The sequence below is a fragment of the Rhinatrema bivittatum genome, chromosome 1 (assembly GCF_901001135.1).
Source record: "Rhinatrema bivittatum chromosome 1, aRhiBiv1.1, whole genome shotgun sequence".
In the NCBI taxonomy this organism is placed as follows: Eukaryota; Metazoa; Chordata; class Amphibia; order Gymnophiona; family Rhinatrematidae; genus Rhinatrema; species Rhinatrema bivittatum.
Genome location: NC_042615.1, coordinates 369,671,897 through 369,690,600, shown reverse-complemented (window position 1 = coordinate 369,690,600; position 18,704 = coordinate 369,671,897). Strand labels below are relative to the sequence as shown.

The 18,704-nt window shown below is 43.6% G+C and overlaps 1 protein-coding gene across 1 annotated transcript in view; it reads left to right on the top strand.

The window, feature by feature from the left end:
* The window catches only part of LOC115096270 (ATP-binding cassette sub-family A member 1-like), a 618,744-nt gene that overhangs the window by 515,137 nt on the left and 84,903 nt on the right, over positions 1-18,704 (top strand). The window contains exon 33 of the mRNA XM_029610773.1: positions 9,786-9,848. Within this exon, the coding sequence (XP_029466633.1) occupies positions 9,786-9,848 (63 nt within the window). The remainder of the gene's footprint in view (positions 1-9,785; positions 9,849-18,704) is intronic.

The window sequence follows — 18,704 nt, the reverse complement described above, 5'->3', positions numbered from 1 at the left end:
AGCTTATGTTTCTTTACCTGTTTAAAAGTGCAGGCTGATTATTGGCCCAAGCACCCTCTGCTGATAAAAGTGCACGTGTACCTACAGCTCACATGTTTTCACCCACCAATAAAAAAAATATGACTTTGAGTCAGGGGTGGGAAATTGTGCATAAAGATTGCAAAATCAAATTTTGCAATCAACATGTACTGTAATTTCTGGCTTTGCAGCTATGCTGTGTGTGTTGCTAGCATTTTCAAAAGAAAAGTCCACAAGAAATCTTCCTTTGAAAATGAGCTTGCAGTCCTGTGGATACAAAGTATCTGTGAAACTGCAAGCTTCATTGACAGTCTCATTATTGCACTCTATAGGTCAATTAGGAGTAACATTCATATTACATTGAACTGTACTAGATTTAAAAAATCCTGCTAAAGCCATGGTTTGCAAAGTAAATTGATGAAGGAACCCCATGACGCTTTATGAATGTAAGTTCTGCATCTAATAACACCCATAACTGCACTTCAATTAATTAAATAGAAATAAATAAAAAAACATTTCACAATAGTAAAGCAAAGATTACTACCTAGGGAAAAACAAAAATATAAGACCCTGCTCTTCTCATCTAGGGAAATCTAGTTTAAGCCTGAACATGGAGGGTACACATAATACTTGGAAACAATCAACAATGCTATTTCATACTGTGCAACAATATGTTATATATAGGCCCATTATTATAGCTAATCAATCAAAAGCCCAAAGAAGGCAACACAACCTAACTGTGAATAAAGAAGAGAGAAAACAATGGTCTGCTGGGTGCTTATGTAGAAAACCAACATATTCCCCGGAAAGTTTAGTAACAGACTTCAAATAGTCATGTGAAGCCCACAAGATACCACAATCCACTGATATTTGGCCATCCACCATTATGTGGCATATAAATAAACACTTAGCAATGGCAGCTAAAAAGGGAAAGATCCGTATTGGAATATTCCAGAGGAGTGCAATTACCAGCAAGGCAATTCCAAAGCAGTTTCTGTGAATGTTATTCATATAGTGGGTTAAATATGTCATCACCTCTAATTTACAAGCCAATGAGTTAGTTTGTTTGTTTGCATAACATGTTCCCAAATATATGTTAATAAAATAAAATTATTGTAAGTCATGTAAATTCTTGTAAACTGAGCCCAGAAGGCAAAAACAAAACTAATAGGGTCATTCATCAAAATGTGTTATGGCATTAACGCTCGCAATAATAATGGTAATACAGTGCAAATGTGTATTTCAGGAAGGGGAGGGATTAGGGAGGAGTTTGGGTGGGAATTATGAAAATTAGGGGCATATGACACTGTGTGATAGGATAATGCATGCTATCACATGGTTTTAAAACTGGAAATAACTACAACTTTTTTTCCTGGCATTAAGCTGTGAGATATAACTGAAATGGTCATAAGGCAATTCACAATAAACTTTTAGAATTGCATTTCCAGCCTTTGCAGAGAGAGAGAGAGAGAGAACCTTTGAGTAGGCTGTTACAGTATACAAGTATTTATATGCCTATAGGAGGGTCATCTAATAGCTCGAGATGAGGTTATAATGGTGGTTTAGGTTTTAGGGGGCAGTTTAGCATTCAGACTGACATGTACAAATAGCACAGTACACCTTGGTGAATATTTGATTTCATTTGGAGTGAGGAAAGTCTCACAAAGATGAAATTTTGATTTATGTTATCTCACCCTAGCTTGATGGTACTCTGTTATAGAGTCAATCAAGCTAGCATGAGAGAACATAGAAGAAATTTTATCTTTGTGAGATTGTAGTGGTGCAAGATTGCTGAAATGTCAGAACCTTTCAACAAGTAGCCCATAAAGCAAGCTCCTCACACAGACTTGGATTTCTCAATAGGCACACTAAGGGGCCAATACAAAAAAGTTGCGCTGAAAGCGGGCGCTGTGTGTTAAGCGCCTGCTTTCATAACGCAGCCCTAGGCACCTCTCCTGGGGGTGTGATGCAATTTAAATTAGAGCTCACACTGTCAAGGAGGCGCTAGGGGAAATTGCATGCCCCTAGAACCTCCTTGACAGCATGAGACAGAGAAAAGTCCGATGTTGGTGGCTATCTGCTGGTTAAGAAAATGGATGATGAATTTATCAGTGTCCCATTTTCCTAACTAGCGCACATGCAGGGGTTAGAAAAATGAACGCTGATAAATTCACACATGTCAGTGAAAGGACCAATCACCTTTCAGAAGACTGACCTGAAAGGGGATTGGTCTTTTCCCTGAAAAATGTCAGTGAAAAGGACCAATGGGCAATAAGTGAAGGAGTGAATAAATTAATATTAAGTGCCTGACAATTTAATATTGATTTTATACACTCCTTCTGGTGCCGGTAGTCAGGTTTGGAGAATGGACGCTGAATTTATCAGCGTCCATTTTCCTAACCAGTGCATGTGCCAGGGTTTCAGGAAACAGATGCTTGTCAACTGAGTTTCTCCTTCATGCACCCCACTGCCAGCACTTTTTTTAAATTTCTTTTTTTTATTATTTTTTTAAAAAGTTGTTCCTCCTACTTAATATCACAATGATATTAAGTAGGAGGCAGTACAGAAAAGCAGTTTTTTTCTACTTTTCAGTACTAGTTTTAGTAACGCTCAGCAATTAACACCTGTTCCAGGCAGGCGTCCTAGATGCACATTTTTTTGCATTGGGAGTGAATAGCTAATAACCTCGTTCACATGCATTTGCATGTGATGAGCGCTATTAGTTTCACTCTGTGTTGGACGTGCGTTGTAGAGACGCTAATCCCCTTATTGCATAACGGGATTAGTTAGCGCCTATACAACCCGTGTCCAACTGCGGGTTATACAGTGCACTGGGCTAAGAAATTGATGGGGAAGCATTTGAATGAAGACTTACTATCGTCCAGATATGCTAGATCTCATTCAGCAGAGAACAGCATACAAGGAACAGAAGAGGAGAGTTTGGGTCTGGAACAGACACAGCAGAATAAGAATAAATACTCTGCTCCCTAATCCAGCTCCTCCCTTCTGTTATTCACGGAGTGGAGAGAAGGAAGCAAGTCTGAAGCAGGCAGAGCGAAGGGAGATCGTTTTGGAAAGGTTAGGAGGGGTTGAATGGGGATCATTTGGAGTTGAAAAGAGAAGTTGGGGGATGATATGGGATTGGCTAGGGATGATATAGGATGGACATGGGGGGGTATATCTGTATCAGGCTGATACAGTAAAAATCGCGGGAGAGCGGGTGAGTGCCCACTCCCCTGTGCGCGCAATTCAGTAAATTAATTTATTTAAATTAGGGCACACGGTAAAAAGAGGCGCTAGGGATACAAGCATGCCCCTAGCCCTCTTTTTGGACAGGAGCGGCGGCTGTCAGCGAGTTTGACAGCCGACGCTCAATTTTGCCGGCATCGGTTCTCAAACCCGCTGACAGCCACGGGTTCGGAAACCGGACACCAGAAAAATTGAGCATCCGGTTTTCAACCCACGAGCCGCGGGCCCATTTTAAATTTGTTTTTTTAAATTTTTAACTATTTGTAACTTTTGGGACCTCTGACTAATATATCGCCATGATATTAAGTCGGAGGGTGTATAGAAAAGCAGTTTTTACTGCTTTTCTGTACACTTTCCCGGTGCCAAGAGAAATTAACGCCTACCTCTGGGTAGGCACTAATTTCTGAAAGTAAAATGTGCAGCTTGGCTGCACATTTTACTTTCTGAATCACGTGAGCATAACTAATAAGGCCATCAACATGCATTTGCATGTTGCGGGCACTATTAGTTTCGGGAGGGTTGGATGCGCGTTTTCAGCGCGCTATTACCCCTTACTGAATAAAGGGTAAAGCTAGCGTGTCCAAAACGCCCGTCCAAATGTGGGTTAACAGTGCGCTCTGCCCAGGGGCGGATTGTGGGAAAATAGTGGCCCAGAGGATTTTTCTCCATACTGGCCCATGGGTATCCAATTACACATACAATTTGGTGAGTCACCAAATACAGAATATACACAGAAATGCACAGAAAAACTGAACTGGAAATCACAACAAGTTAGACTGTATGTAATGCAGCAATGGAAAAATAGAAAATACAATCATTCCTCATAAAACATCAAACAATAAAATCAAGAACTATAAAACATCACAATAGGAAAATCATACTAAAAATATATATTTCAAAATTGCTGATGAATAGAACCTCCAGTAATTTAACTCAGGGAAATTTTCAAAAATTTATATATAACACCAATAAAATATTTCAAAAAGAGCAGACATCAAATAATATTCAATAATTAAAACTAATAAGGATTTTAAAAAGCCCCTGCTGTCCTCTTCTGTGGAAGCTCTTGATTTCCAGTCACCCTGATATTGTCAAGGATTAGGAGGTTATCCTCTCTCTCTCACACATACTCACATGTCCATTCTCTCTCACACATTCTCTGTCACATACATACACATTCATGCTCTTATATCCATCATAACCTCTCGCTCTCGCTCTCACTGACACTGACACACTCTCAGACTCTAAGACACTCTCTCCCCCTCCTCACACAAATGCTTACTCCCTTGGATTTTCTCATACATACTCATGCTCTCACACTCACTGGCTCTCTCACATACACACAAACACACACACCCAGGCAAGCTCCCAGTCATTCTCACACACACACACACTGACCCCCAGGCAGGCTCCCATTCATTTTCACACCACTCCCTCCCCATCCCCCAGGCATGCACACATTCATTCTCACACACACAGACCCCCCCAGGCAGGCACCCATGCCTTCACACACACATACACCCCCAGGCATAGTCCCATTCATACACATGCACACACTAAAGGCAGACCCCCCTCTCTTTTGTCAGCAACCTCGGAACCTCTCTCATTCCTCTGCTGCCACTGTCATTGCAGCCACATGGCTATTGGGAAGGTGCCGATTGCTGCTACTGACACTGAAGCCCATTCTGCTGCCTCCTCTGTGCAGGCCCCGTGGACTTCTATTTTCTCCATGCTGATCTCGTGCGTTGTGAGATCCACATAGAGAAAGTGCTATTCTTGCACATTCCCAAAGATTACATGTGCCAATCACTAATTTTTATTTTTTTTTTACCTTTGCTGTCTGATCTTAGTTTTCTAATTGGTTGGTCACAGACTTTTTTTTTCCACCTTCCCTTTCTTATTTTTTTTTTTGCCAATTCCTTTTATATTGCCTTTTTTTCTGTTTCTTTTCTCTCCATCTTCTTCCCTCAAACACACAGTCAGGTTCTCATTCTCATATGCTTTCTCTCTCTCACACACACACACATAGGCTCTCACTGTCACATGCTGTCTCTTTCATACAATCATTCATACACACAGGGGTACATTTTCAAAAACAGCGCGCACGAGTACTTTTGTTCGCACACCACGCACGAACAAAAGTACACTGGATTTTATAAGATACGCACGTAGCCGCACGTATCTTATAAAATCCAGGGTCGGCGCACGAAAGGCATGCACATTTGTGCAACCTGCGCGCGCTGCCTGTTCCCTCCGAGGCCGCTCCGAAATCGGCCTTGGAGGGAACTTTCCTTCCGCTTCCCCTCACCTTCCCCTCCCTTCCCCTACCTAACCCACCCCCCGACCCTATCTAACCCCCCCCAACTTTGTTGGCAGATTTACGTCTACCCGAGGCAGGTGTAAATCTGCGTGCGCCAGCGGACTGCCGGCACGCCATCACCCGACCCGGGAGCTGGTCTGGAGGCCTAGGCATTGCCCCCGGGCCGGCGCCACGACCCTGGACCCGCCCCTGATCCCGGACACACCCCCGGACACGCCCCAGACACGACCCCTCCTACCCCTTTTACGAAGCCCCAGGACTTACGCGCATCCCGGGGCTATGCGCGTGCCGGCAGCCTATGCAAAATAAGCACACCGGAGCACGAGTGCCCTGCGCGCGTAAATCCGGCCGGATTTACGAGCAATCTTTAAATGCAATCTTTTTCTTCGGGCCGTGGTGACATGAGTCTCACCAAGGCCCTGCTGATCTGCTTGTTGCAGTGCCGCATGAGCCTCCCTGTGCCCGGGGGCATTGGCTCCCCTCGGGATACCACTGCTCGCGGCGCCCCAGGCCTAGTGCTTCCACCAGTCCTGCCCGCAGGTTTATCTTCAGGCTGCAGCGCCAGCAGACCCTCTTCTTGTCTTTGGCCGGGAAGTTTAAAAAAAAAAAAAAAATTACGTGATGGGAGTGACCAGCCCACCGGGGGAAGCCCAATCCCCCGATAGGCCAAGCCGCCCCTGGCTCCGCCGGAACATACTGTACTGTAATACATTTTAGCTAGTTACATTCTATATATTTCTATCTCAAATTGTCCTCTTTGTGCCTGATTTTCAAAATGACTTGTGTGTGATTTTCAAAGTGACTTATGTGGTATGCATGTAAGTGCTGCTTTGAAAATCAGGGGCCAGTGCACATACAAGTATGTGTGTAACCCACTTTTCATGTTCCTTTCATGAACTGAGAAGAGCTGTTCCGGAAGGCAGAATCGAGGCAGGGACATGATTTACATGCATACTTTTGTATTTTTGAAAATATGCAAATAAATTACCACATGAAAGTTATGCTCTGCTTGAAGCAGGTGTAACATTGTGCATAGAAAGTTTCACATGTACCCAGCTAGTTTTAGAAGCATTTTTAAAACGAATTTATGTACATTTGCTTTGAAAATCCTTGGAAACTTCTGAGTGCTTACTGCATATGCAGGATTTACAACTATGTAGGGCGTTATAAAATTATACTCTTAAAGGCAAATGAGACTGTCTGACCACAAAGTAATGCAAAATCAAAAAAAGGTCCGGCCAAGTCAGAATGAGTCATTATACGTCGCCCATATGACATAGTGAGGGCAATGGTAGCGCCGGCGCCATTTTGAATATTGGCAATACGGCCCACGTGCGGGAAGTCCCTCCCGGACCCCCGCTGGACTTTTGGCAAGTCTTGTGGGGGTCAGGAGGCCCCCCCAAGCTGGCCAAAAGTCCCTGGGGGTCTGGGAGCGAACTCCTGCACTCGTGACGTCGGGTGCCATGAACCAAAATGGCGCCGGCGCTACCTTTGCCCTGTCACATGGTAAGGGCAAAGGGCCACCGGCGCCATTTCTATTAACGCAGCCGTGGCCTGAGAGCGGGAGATCACGCCGGAAACCCCCCACTGGACCCCAGGTAATTTAAAACATTTTGGGGGGGTTTGGGAGGGTGGCGGATTTGTTTTAAAGGGTCGGGGTGGGTTTTAGGGTTGTTTTGGTGTGCCGGTTTTCCTGCCCTCCCCCCTCCCCCGATAAAACAATTTTTTAACCAAAAAAACTATGATGATCAGATTTCCCCCACCCCCTCAGCCAAAATCGATCGTTAAGACGATCCATCACACGATTCACATCCCTAGAGTTTAGCACTACATAACCGGATAAGTAGGACTTATGTGGGTAAGTAGCGGCCGCTGAATATGCACTTACATTTGGTGGCTGCTGCTTAGCCACGTAAGTCCCTTATATGGCTAAAAGGTTAGCTGCATAAGTTGTGCGCTGGCAGTGGGTAGAGCGACTTAGCCACATAACTTATGCAACTAAGTAGCAATATTTTGTCTTAGTTGCATAAGTGTACCTGCTAAATATATATGCGTATATTCAGCGACAAGGCCGTGCTGCTGAATATACTGTGTAATTTAGCCGGATAAGTTATATCTTTCCAAGTTACTTAAACAGCAATCTCTAAATATTGGGCCCCTAATGATTTAAAAAGTCACATAAATTTGTTCTAATATTTCCCAAACACCAATAAAATGTTTCAAAACAGCAGACACATGAAATAACACTCCAAATGTAAAAAAATAATAAATGTATTAAAAAATCTCCCGCTCTCCATACCATTAAATAGATAAATGACATTTTTTTATTTTCCATAGATTGTTGTGGATTTGGGTGAAGAAGGCCACACAATCTTCATCCTCTCTCTCTCTCCTTCATACACATAGGCACGCTCTTTCTCTTACCATGCAGTCTCTCACATATATGCAGATTCCTTGTCTCTCTCATGTAGGTGCACTCGCTCTCATACACAGGCAGGCGCTCACTCTCATGCACATATTCAGACTCACTTTTAAACACACCTGCAGGCACTCTCATGCACATATTCAGGCTCTCTTTTTTCATACACACATGCAGGCTCACTCTTATGCTCATATTCAAGTGCTCTCTTTCATAGACACATGCAGGTGCTCTCTGTTTCATACACACATGCAGTCTCACTCTCATGCACATATTCAGGCTCTCTCTTTCATACACCCATGCTAGCACTTACTCTCATATATATATACACACACACACACATATAACTCTCAGGCATCTTCCTTTGTTCTGGGCCTTGGCCAAGCCCATGCTGCTTGTTTACTGCCAGAGGGGGAAGTGGGAAGAAGTGACCCTGCAACTGTGAGATGCTTCCTGTTGCCGAACCTGTAGGTCTTTCTTTGGACCAAGACCTCCCTCAGGCCATGCAGAGACCTCCCTCAGCCTGCGCTGACACTTCTCTCAGGCTATGCGGCCCTGCCAAGACATCCCCCGGGTCATGCTGACACTTCCATTTGGCCACAACAGGTTGGGCTCCATCGTGGCCCTGCTGAGACCTCCCCCAGGCCATGCCAACACTTTCCTCGGGCCACAACGGGTTGAGCTCTGTTGTGGCCCTGCTGCCACCTCCCTTGGGCCATGCAAAAGTGCCAACACGTCCCTTGGGCTGCGACGGGTTGGGATCCATTGCAGCCCCACAACATCTCCCTCGGGCCGCGTCAAGTTCCAAGGCAATCACTCAGCAGGAGCTGAGATTACCACATGGCCAGGGCGACTGGCCCACCGAGGGATGCCTGATCCCCTGATCAGCCAATTTGCCCTGTTAGTGAGTTCTAGTTCAAACAACAATAATTTTTGGTATATTATTGCCTCCTTCCCCACTTTTACCTATCCTTACTTATTGGTGAAACAGGTCATTGGGCATACTTGAGACAGTGTAATCCTTCTCCATCCATATTTCTGTAAGATATGTGAATCAAACTTTGAGAGAGGCTAGATCAGCCCCTTACAAAACTGACCTGCACTGAGCAGCTAAATTTAGCCAAGGTAGGTATATTTAGCCACTCAAAACATGGGTTATCACTGAGGTATTCCCAGGGTCAGGGGAGGGGGCTTAATTGTCTAGCGTTGATTTTTAGCTTTAGGCAGCTAAGATTATCCACCTAATGGTGTTACAGGACAGGCAGGCCTAAAGCTAGGTGGCCACATTTTGATCACCTAGATGTAGGGATTAAATTTCACGTAACCAAAATTTGGTCCATGAGGATATGTACTCATCCCACATTAAATATTATTCCCTGTGCAATTGTTGTTGTACTTCAACTTATTAGACTGGACAGGTTGCTTTTTCAGAATGAGAATTACATAGTAGATACTCCTTTTAAAAAGTGTATACTAGTAGCTACATATTAAAAATATGTATCTGACACATGGGATGCATCTCATTTTATTAAACACAACCTTGAAAAGCAAGCTAGTCAATGTTTCAGATTTATTGTAAATATTTTTAAGAGCTCTAATTCAGATGCACAATAGAACTCAAGATTCTGGTAGAGAAGACAAATCAACCATCTTTCATTCTCATAATTTTCTGCTGTTAGCGAGACTCATATAAGCTCTTCCCATATCTCTGATTGTGCAGCATGCTCCATTTTTTTTAGAACTCATTTTTATGTACTCATTATACCTTATTTTAATTAGATTTATAAAAAGAAGAGGAAACCTGCTGTTAACAGAATCTGTGTGGGTGTTCCACAGGCTGAGGTAAGATTTATTTATTTATTTAGTCATTTTATATACTGTTGTTCCAAATAAAGTTCACATCGGTTGATAACATGACTTCATAATATACATCGACAATTACATTAACTTAATGTCAAACAACATACACATTAAAGATTGACATGTACTTGGAATAAGGTATTTAGATCGGAGGATAGGTTCTTAATAACATTGTCCTTGCGGATGCATGCTCTGTGTTCAGGTGATTGTAAGTTAGGTTATAGGCATTTTGAAATAACCATGTTTTTAGGTCATGTTTGAATTTCTTTGTTTCTGGGGACAGTCTTAGATAATCGGGTTGAGAGTTCCATAGCATTGGGCCAGCTATTGAGAACATGTGGTCTCTTATTTTTGCTAGGTGATTATTCTGTTATGATGGCACAGCTAGTAGTCCTTTGTTTTCAGATCTTAATGATCTCTGTGGCCAGTATGATTGTAGAGCTACATCAACCAAAGCAGAGTTGTTAGAATGGATGATGAAGTGTATTAATGTTAGGACTTTGTAGTTGATGCGGGCTTGTACAGGTAGCCAATGAAGAGCTATCAGTAGAGATGTGAATCGTGTCCTCGATCGTCTTAACGATCGATTTCGGCTGGGAGGGGGAGGGAATCGTATTGTTGCCGTTTGGGTGTGTAAACTATCGTGAAAAATCGTTAAAATCGTGAGCCGGCACACTAAACCCCCCTAAAACCCACACCGACCCTTTAAATTAAATCCCCCACCCTCCCGAACCCCCCCCCAAATGCTTTAAATTACCTGGGGATCCGGCGGTGGTCCAGAACGGCGGCGGTCCGAAACGGTCCCCTCAATAGAATCGTGTTGTCTTCAGCCGGTGCCATTTTTCAAAATGGCCGCCACAAAATGGCGGCGGCCGTAGACAAAAACGATTCGACGGAGGAGGTCGTTCCGGACCCCCGCTGGACTTTTGGCAAGTCTTGTGGGGGTCAGGAGGCCCCCCCAAGCTGGCCAAAAGTTTCCTGGGAGTCCAGCGGGGTTCCGGGAGTGATTTATTGCCGCAAATCGTTTTCGTATGGAAAATGGCGCCGGCAGGAGATCGAGTGCAGGAGGTCGTTCAGAGGTGGTCCGGAACCCCCGCTGAATGACCTCCTGCAGTCGATCTCCTGCCGGCGCCATTTTCCGTACGAAAACGATTCGCGGCAAGAAATCGCTCCCGGAACCCCGCTGGACTCCCAGGAAACTTTTGGCCAGCTTGGGGGGGCCTCCTGACCCCCACAAGACTTGCCAAAAGTCCAGCGGGGGTCCGGAACGACCTCCTCCGTCGAATCGTTTTTGTCTATGGCCGCCGCCATTTTGCGGCGGCCATTTTGAAAAATGGCGCCGGCTGAAGACAACCCGATTCTATTGAGTGGGCCGTTCCGGACCGCCGCCGTTCTGGACCACCGCCGGATCCCCAGGTAATTTAAAGCATTGGGGGGGGGTTCGGGAGGGTGGGGGATTTAATTTAAAGGGTCGGGGGTGGGTTTTAGGGGGTTTTAGTGTGCCGGTTTTCCTGCCCTCCCCCTTCCCCCGATTTACGATTTTTTAACGATAAATCGGGGGAATTGGTATTGTATCGTGGCCCTAACGGTTTTTTGACGATTTAAAATATATCGGACGATATTTTAAATCATCAAAAAACGATTCACATCCCTAGCTATCAGTGAATATGATATGTGATTGAATTTCCTTGGACCAGTTAAGAGTCTAGCTGCGGCAATTTGTAATAGTTGTAGTTTTTTTAGAAAACAGGAATTCTAAGTAGAAGTGAGTTATAGTAATCTAAGTTTGAGCAGATGAGGGTCTGCAGGACTCATGCAGAATTCTGCATGAGTCAGCAATGGTTTCAGTCTATGTAGCAAGTGAAGTTTGGCATATACTGATTTGATTAATTTATTTACATGATTTTTCATTGTTAGGTTCTCAGCAATCTGTATACCTAAATCCTATACTTGGTCAGAGGATGTAATGTTGAAGTTACCCATGTCAAGTGTTTGAAGAGTAGGTAGATTTCTTCTCAATAGAATGATTTCAGTTTTATTAGTTTATATTTAGTTTAAGTTTGGATAGTTCATGCTGTATAGCTTTTATGTGTGTCACTAGAGTTAATTTTGCATTTTCAATAGATATGGGGCATGGTATATAGAATTGAATGTTGTTAGTGTATATGTAGAATGAGATTTCTAGATCAGTTAGAAGTTTACATAGAGGAAGCATATAGATGTTGAATAGAGTTACCGAGAGAGCTAAAACCTGGAGGACACCTGCATCAATCGGGGAAGGTGAAGGATATGTGATTGCCCAGTTTGACTTAGAATAAACTTTTTTTTAGGAATGAGTAGAACCACTTCATTACATTGATGTCAATTCTGATTTTTCTCAACTGTTGGCATAGCAGGGTATGGTCAACGGTGTCAAAGGCTGCTGTTAGGTCAAGTAATACCAGGAAATAGGATTTGTCATTGTTAAATCACCATAATATGGGGTCCATTAAGGATACAAATAGTCTCAGTTGAGTGATTTTTCCTGAACCCAAATTGGTTTGGATGTAGAATGTGCAGGTCATCTAGACAGTCTTCTAGTTGTGATAGTTCTTCTTTATCGAGAATTTTTGAGAGAATGGGCAGGTTGGATATTGGTCTATAATTTTTCCATCTGTCAGAACTGCTAGCATTATTTTTTAGAATAGGTTTTATCACTGCTTGTTTTGCCATTTCAAGGACTAAGCCTCCCGAGATTGATTGATTGATTAAGGATGTGATTGTTGAGGTGATTGTGCTATTTATTAGTTTTAAGGAGCTAGCTGGAATGGGTCAAGTGGGTGATTATCAGGTTTTATTTAGAGCAAGATGGGTCCTTGATTAGGTTTTTAATGACATCAAAGATTAATTTAGAGTTAAAAATTACCCCATGAATCTGTTTGGCATAGTATTATTTTTTTGCTTTGTTGATTAGCATCTAGTATTAAGAGAGGAGTGATCTGTATTTTCCAAGTGATTCTGAAGTTGGGTTTTTCTGCCACTGTTTCTTGGATTTTCTCAGTGATTGTTTAGAGCGTTTTAATTCCTCATTGTACTGTGGTTTCTTTTGCTTAGAGGTATAGTAATCAAGTTGGGTTGTTTTTGTTTGTATTGGGCTTTGGTCATCGGCTATATCTTTAACCATGATATCCCATGCTTCAAATGATGCGGAGGCATTGGCATGGTTGAAATCAATAAGCTTATTTTTTAATCATTCTGCAAGTAGATCTGGCACTATCTTTTTCGTGATGGTGAATGTCTGGTTATTAATTGTGTTTTGTTTAGTTTGGTTGAGGAAGGTTATGTCTGCTTTTAGAAGTTGGTGATTAGACCAAGGCAGTATAGTATGAGAGGTATTTATCTTACAGCTGTTGCGACTGGCAAATATGAGATCTAGAATGTGACCTGCTTTATGTGTGGGATTGGTTATGAATTGTGACCATCCCATTGCTTCCATTGTTTCTAAGAAGGTTTCACAGGCAGTTGATTTAGTTGTTCTAAATCACTTACTATGAGGGTAGACTCAGGTGAAAGAAATGATTTAGTGAATACGTCTGTTAGTGGTGAGATTTCTTTTTGAAGTGTTGGTGGGGGGGGGGGGGGGTAGAGGGCAATAGGCTATTCCAATGTTTATTTATGGAGATTTAAGTATTGCCACTTCACAGGGAGGGTTAATTTCTGTTTTGTATGGTATAAGGTTGAGCTCTTTTTTTTAATTAATAATTAGTAATCTCCCAACTTTACGTTTAGGACGATGGACATGAAAGACATCATATCTGGACTGTGCAATTTGATTTAAGAGTACATTGTCTTTATTGTTCAGCCAGTTTTTGGGAATGCAGAAAATGGTGAGGTTTTTATATTCAAGTAAATCATTTATGAGAGGGAAGTGTTTAGAAATAGAATGTAGGGATGTGAATCGTTTTCCATATCGTCTTAACGATAGAAATCGTGTGGCAGGGCAAGAAAATCGTCTTAGGCACGATTTTTTAGTTAAAAAATCGTTAAAAATCGTTTTTTCCGATTAGTGCGCACTAACTCGAGTTAGTGCGCACTAACGGGAGTTAGTGCGCACTAACTGGGAGTTAGTGCGCACTAACTGAAAATGATACAATTTGACACTTTTCAGGTCAGTTAAGGTCAGTTTAGGAATGAATATGTATTCCTATTGGCTGCCCTCTTATTTATTCATGTTACCAAGTTTCCTACTGACAGTATATGGGGGATGGGAAATGGAAACAGTTGGTAGCTTGACAAAACAAGTAATGTGATCAGTCAATGTGACTAGAACTTGTGCCCTAACCCTGATACCAGGGGTATTGTGATCTTCCTGCACACAGTGCCCTATCCCTATTAATACCAGGAGTGTTGTGATCTTCCTGCACACAGTGCCCTATCCCTAATACCAGGGGTGTTGTGATCTTCCTGCACACAGTGCCCTATTCCTGATACTGGGGGTGTTGTGATCTTCCTGCACACAGTGCCCTATTCCTGATACCGGGGGTGTTGTGATCTTCTTGCACACATCCCGATATCAGGGATAGGGCACTGCATGCAGGAAGATCACAACACTCCTGGTATTAATAGGGATAGGGCACTGCATGCAGGAAGATCACAACACCCCTGGTATCAGGGATAGGGCACTGTGTGCAGGAAGATCACAATACCCCGGAGGAGTGAGGGTCAGGCAGCTCCCCCCTGTCTGTGAAGCCAGCCTCTCACTAGTAATGCAGGGAGGGAGCTGTCTCAGACTTCACCATCCTCCCCCCCCCCCCTCACCCTCACCCCATTCACTAGCTGGGACATGGGGGAAGTCAGGAGTGAGGGTCAGGCAGCTCCCCCCTGTCTGTGAAGCCAGCCTCTCACTAGTAATGCAGGGAGGGAGCTGTCTCAGACTTCACCATCCTCCCCCCCCCTCACCCACACACCATTCACTAGCTGGGACATGGGGGAAGTCAGGAGTGAGGGTCAGGCAGCTCCCCCCTGTCTGTGAAGCCAGCCTCTCACTAGTAATTCAGGGAGGGAGCTGTCTCAGACTTCACCATCCTCCCCCCCCCCCCTCACCCACACACCATTCACTAGCTGGGACATGGGGGAAGTCAGGAGTGAGGGTCAGGCAGCTCCCCCCTGTCTGTGAAGCCAGCCTCTCACTAGTAATGCAGGGAGGGAGCTGTCTCAGACTTCACCATCCTCCCCCCCCCATCACCCACACACCATTCACTAGCTGGGACATGGGGGAAGTCAGGAGTGAGGGTCAGGCAGCTCCCCCCTGTCTGTGAAGCCAGCCTCTCACTAGTAATGCAGGGAGGGAGCTGTCTCAGACTTCACCATCCTCCCCCCCCCTCACCCACACACCATTCACTAGCTGGGACATGGGGGAAGTCAGGAGTGAGGGTCAGGCAGCTCCCCCCTGTCTGTGAAGCCAGCCTCTCACTAGTAATGCAGGGAGGGAGCTGTCTCAGACTGGTATCAGGGTTAGGGCACTGTGTGCAGGAAGATCACAACACTCCTGGTATTAATAGGGATAGGGCACTGTAAGAGATGACTGTAGTAGATTGAATAAAGATCTGATGTTTCTGCTCTCCTCACACCAAACAAAAACAACACACAAGCAGAGAAGCCCTTCTTACAAAGCTGAGCTAGTGAGTTAAGTAGGAGGAAAAGTAAACATACTGGTGCCAGTGTGGCTACTTAAAAAATACACTTACCAACAATCAATTACATATATTTGAACTGTGTACAGTTCCAGCCAGGACCACCTTTCTAAAATGCACAGTGATTGGCAAATTCAACATGCACTAGCATTTCAGGTTCCTGCTAACAAAAATAATAAACAAACAAGTTCTAATCACGTGAGTGCTGATCATTACATTACTTTTTTTGTCAAGCTTCCAACTGTTTCCATTTCACATCCCCCCAACCATATTGGTAACATCAATAGATAAGAGCACAGCCAGCCAATAGGAATACATACATACATATTCATTCCTAAGTGACCTTTACTGACCTGGGAAGTATGAACACTTTGTTTCATTTTCTGTTGGTGTTCATTAGTTTCCAGTTCCATTTCCCATCCCCCCAACCATCACCTCAGTGGTAACCTTGATAACATCAATAGATAAGAGGGCAGCCAGCCAATAGGAACACATATTCATTCCAACTGACCTTCAGTGACCTGGAAAGTGTTTATTTGTATCATTTTCAGTTAGTGCGCACTAAATCGAGTTAGTGCGCACTAACGGGGAGTTAGTGCGCACTAACTCGAGTTAGTGCGCACTAACTAAATCGTTAGAATTTCTATTGTATCGTGTTCTATAACGATTTAAGACGATATAAACATTATCGGACGATAATTTTAATCATTGAAAAACGATTCACATCCCTAATAGAATGTACATTCAGCAAAAGCAGAATTAGGTAGGGGTGAGCTGCTAAGGAGTTATTGTTTCTCATGAGGTGGATTCAGTTACTGGTCATTTGCTGTTTGTTTTTGGTGGCTCTCCTGAGGTTTCCATTTAACCCTTGTCTTATTTTTCCTTTGATAAGGTGTTTTTTCTCCATTTTTGTTTATCCTTGTATGGTTAGAGGAGCGTGGCAAGGTAGAAAAGCATCAGTGGACTTCACTTTGGACACACACAAAGGGGCAAACTCCTTTGTTGTTCTCCTTCCTGCTTGTACCAAGGGCATGTGCCAGCCAGTGCATGCACCACTGGTGCTACTGCCATGGTCTCTGCTGGTGGTAGGCGGGTTCTGGGATAGGCAGGGGGAGGAGCAGACCTGTGGGTACCAGCTCTTTCTTCTGGTGTGGGGAGAGGGAATGCTGCTCCTCTGGCACAACACTGGACACCCGGTTCCCTCTCCTCACCTTGTCCCAGCTCTAGATGGTTAAGGTCCGGCAGGTGGTATCCTCCGAGTGCCACCAGTGTTGCCACTGCAGTCTTGGGAGGGGGTAGGCGGGCTCTGGGGTGGGAAGGGGGTGTGAGCAGTCCCTTGGGCTCCTGCTCTTCCTTCCAGCGTGGGGAGGGTGAACACTGCTCCTTTGGTGCAAGACCATTTCCCTCTTATCACCTTCCCCTGGCTACAGATGGTGAAGGTCCGGCAGGTGGTGTTCTCTGAGCACCACTGGCACTACAACAGTGGTCTTGGGAGGTGATAGACAGGTTCTGGGGTGGGCATGGGGCGGAAGCAGTCCCTCAGGTGCCTGCTCTTCCTTCTGGCGTGGGGAGGGGGAACATTGCTCCTCTGGCATGAGACTAGCCACCTGGTTCCCTCTCCTAACATTTCCCAGGCTCCAGATGGTGAAATTCTGGCAGGTGATGTCCTTTAAGCATCTTCAGGCTTCTCATGGTTATTGCACTATACAATAAAGCATAGGTGCCCCATTTCAGCATCCTATTCTTTTATACAAAAAATGTGTTATTTACATATCTATATTCTATATGATACCTGTGACTCTGGCCCATGAGTATAATCACATCAGAAAATGTTTACTTACCTATAACACAAGATGGTTACATTTTAGAGAGTACTGGGGAGTAGCTGGCTGTCATGGTACATGTGGGCAACAATGATAAAGGAAGGTGCCTGAGGAAGGTTCTGGTCAGTAAATTTAGGCTCTTGGGTAGGAAACTAAAATCCAGAACCTTGAGGGTTGCAGTCTCACAAATATCTCCCTTCCAAGCCCAGAGACTGGCTGAACTCCAGAGGCTCAATGCGTGGGTGAGATGATGGTGAAGGGAAAAGGGTTTTAGGGAACATTCTGGTGAAGAGCAAGCCTACTTCTATGGGACGAATTCCACCTTAACCAGAGTGGAACCAGACTTCTTGCGCTAACTTTTAAAGAGGATATAGAATAGCTTTTAAATTAGAACATGGGGGAAAGCCGACAGTCACTCAGCAATGCATGGTTCAGAGAGATGTATCTTCAAAAGATACTGGCAACCAAGTAATTTAGAATGTCCTGATAAAGAGGTAGTTATAAAAGCTGAAAACAAACAACCCAGATATCTTTAAATACAGAGCACACAAATAAAAACGACTCCAAACTGCCAGTATCTTCTGATAATAAGCAGGTTCTGTGTACATATAAAAATAGAAATACAAATAAAACTACTTTAAAATGTCTGTTTGCAAATGTCAGAAGTCTGAAAAATAAAGACTGGAGAGTCAGACTGTTTGGCACTAAAGAAAGATATGGATATAATAGGCATCTTAAATACCAAATGGAAGAAGGATAACTAATTGGACACTGTGATACCAGGGTACAAATTATATATACATGACAAGATAGATAAAATTGATGGAGATGGTGCTCTATACATTAAGGATAGCATAGAATCATGCAGGATAAACGTTTTGCAGGAAAAAAAACTGCACTCTGGAACTCTTATGGATAGAAATTCCAAGGGTAAAAGGGAAGAGTATAGTAGTGGGGATATAGTTTGCCCACTGGCCAGCATGAAGAAACAGACTGAAAAATGCCAACAGAGATTAGGCTGGCTAATAAAATGAGCAAAACAAGATTAATGGGAGACTTCAATTACTTGAGCATTGATTAGTTAAATATCACATCAGGATATACAGCATTTGACTATGGAAACAATGAGAGAGGGAACTATATTAGATCTAGTTCTCAGTAGAACGCAGAACCTAGTGCAAAAGATAAAAGTGGGAGATTTGATTGGCAACAGTGTTCATATTGTCATAATATCTGACAATCATTGGGGAACAAATATTAAGGAAAAGTTGTGCAGTTATATTTAAATAGGAAGACTATGATAAGATGAGGACATTTGTTAGGAAAAAGTAAAGGTTAAAAAA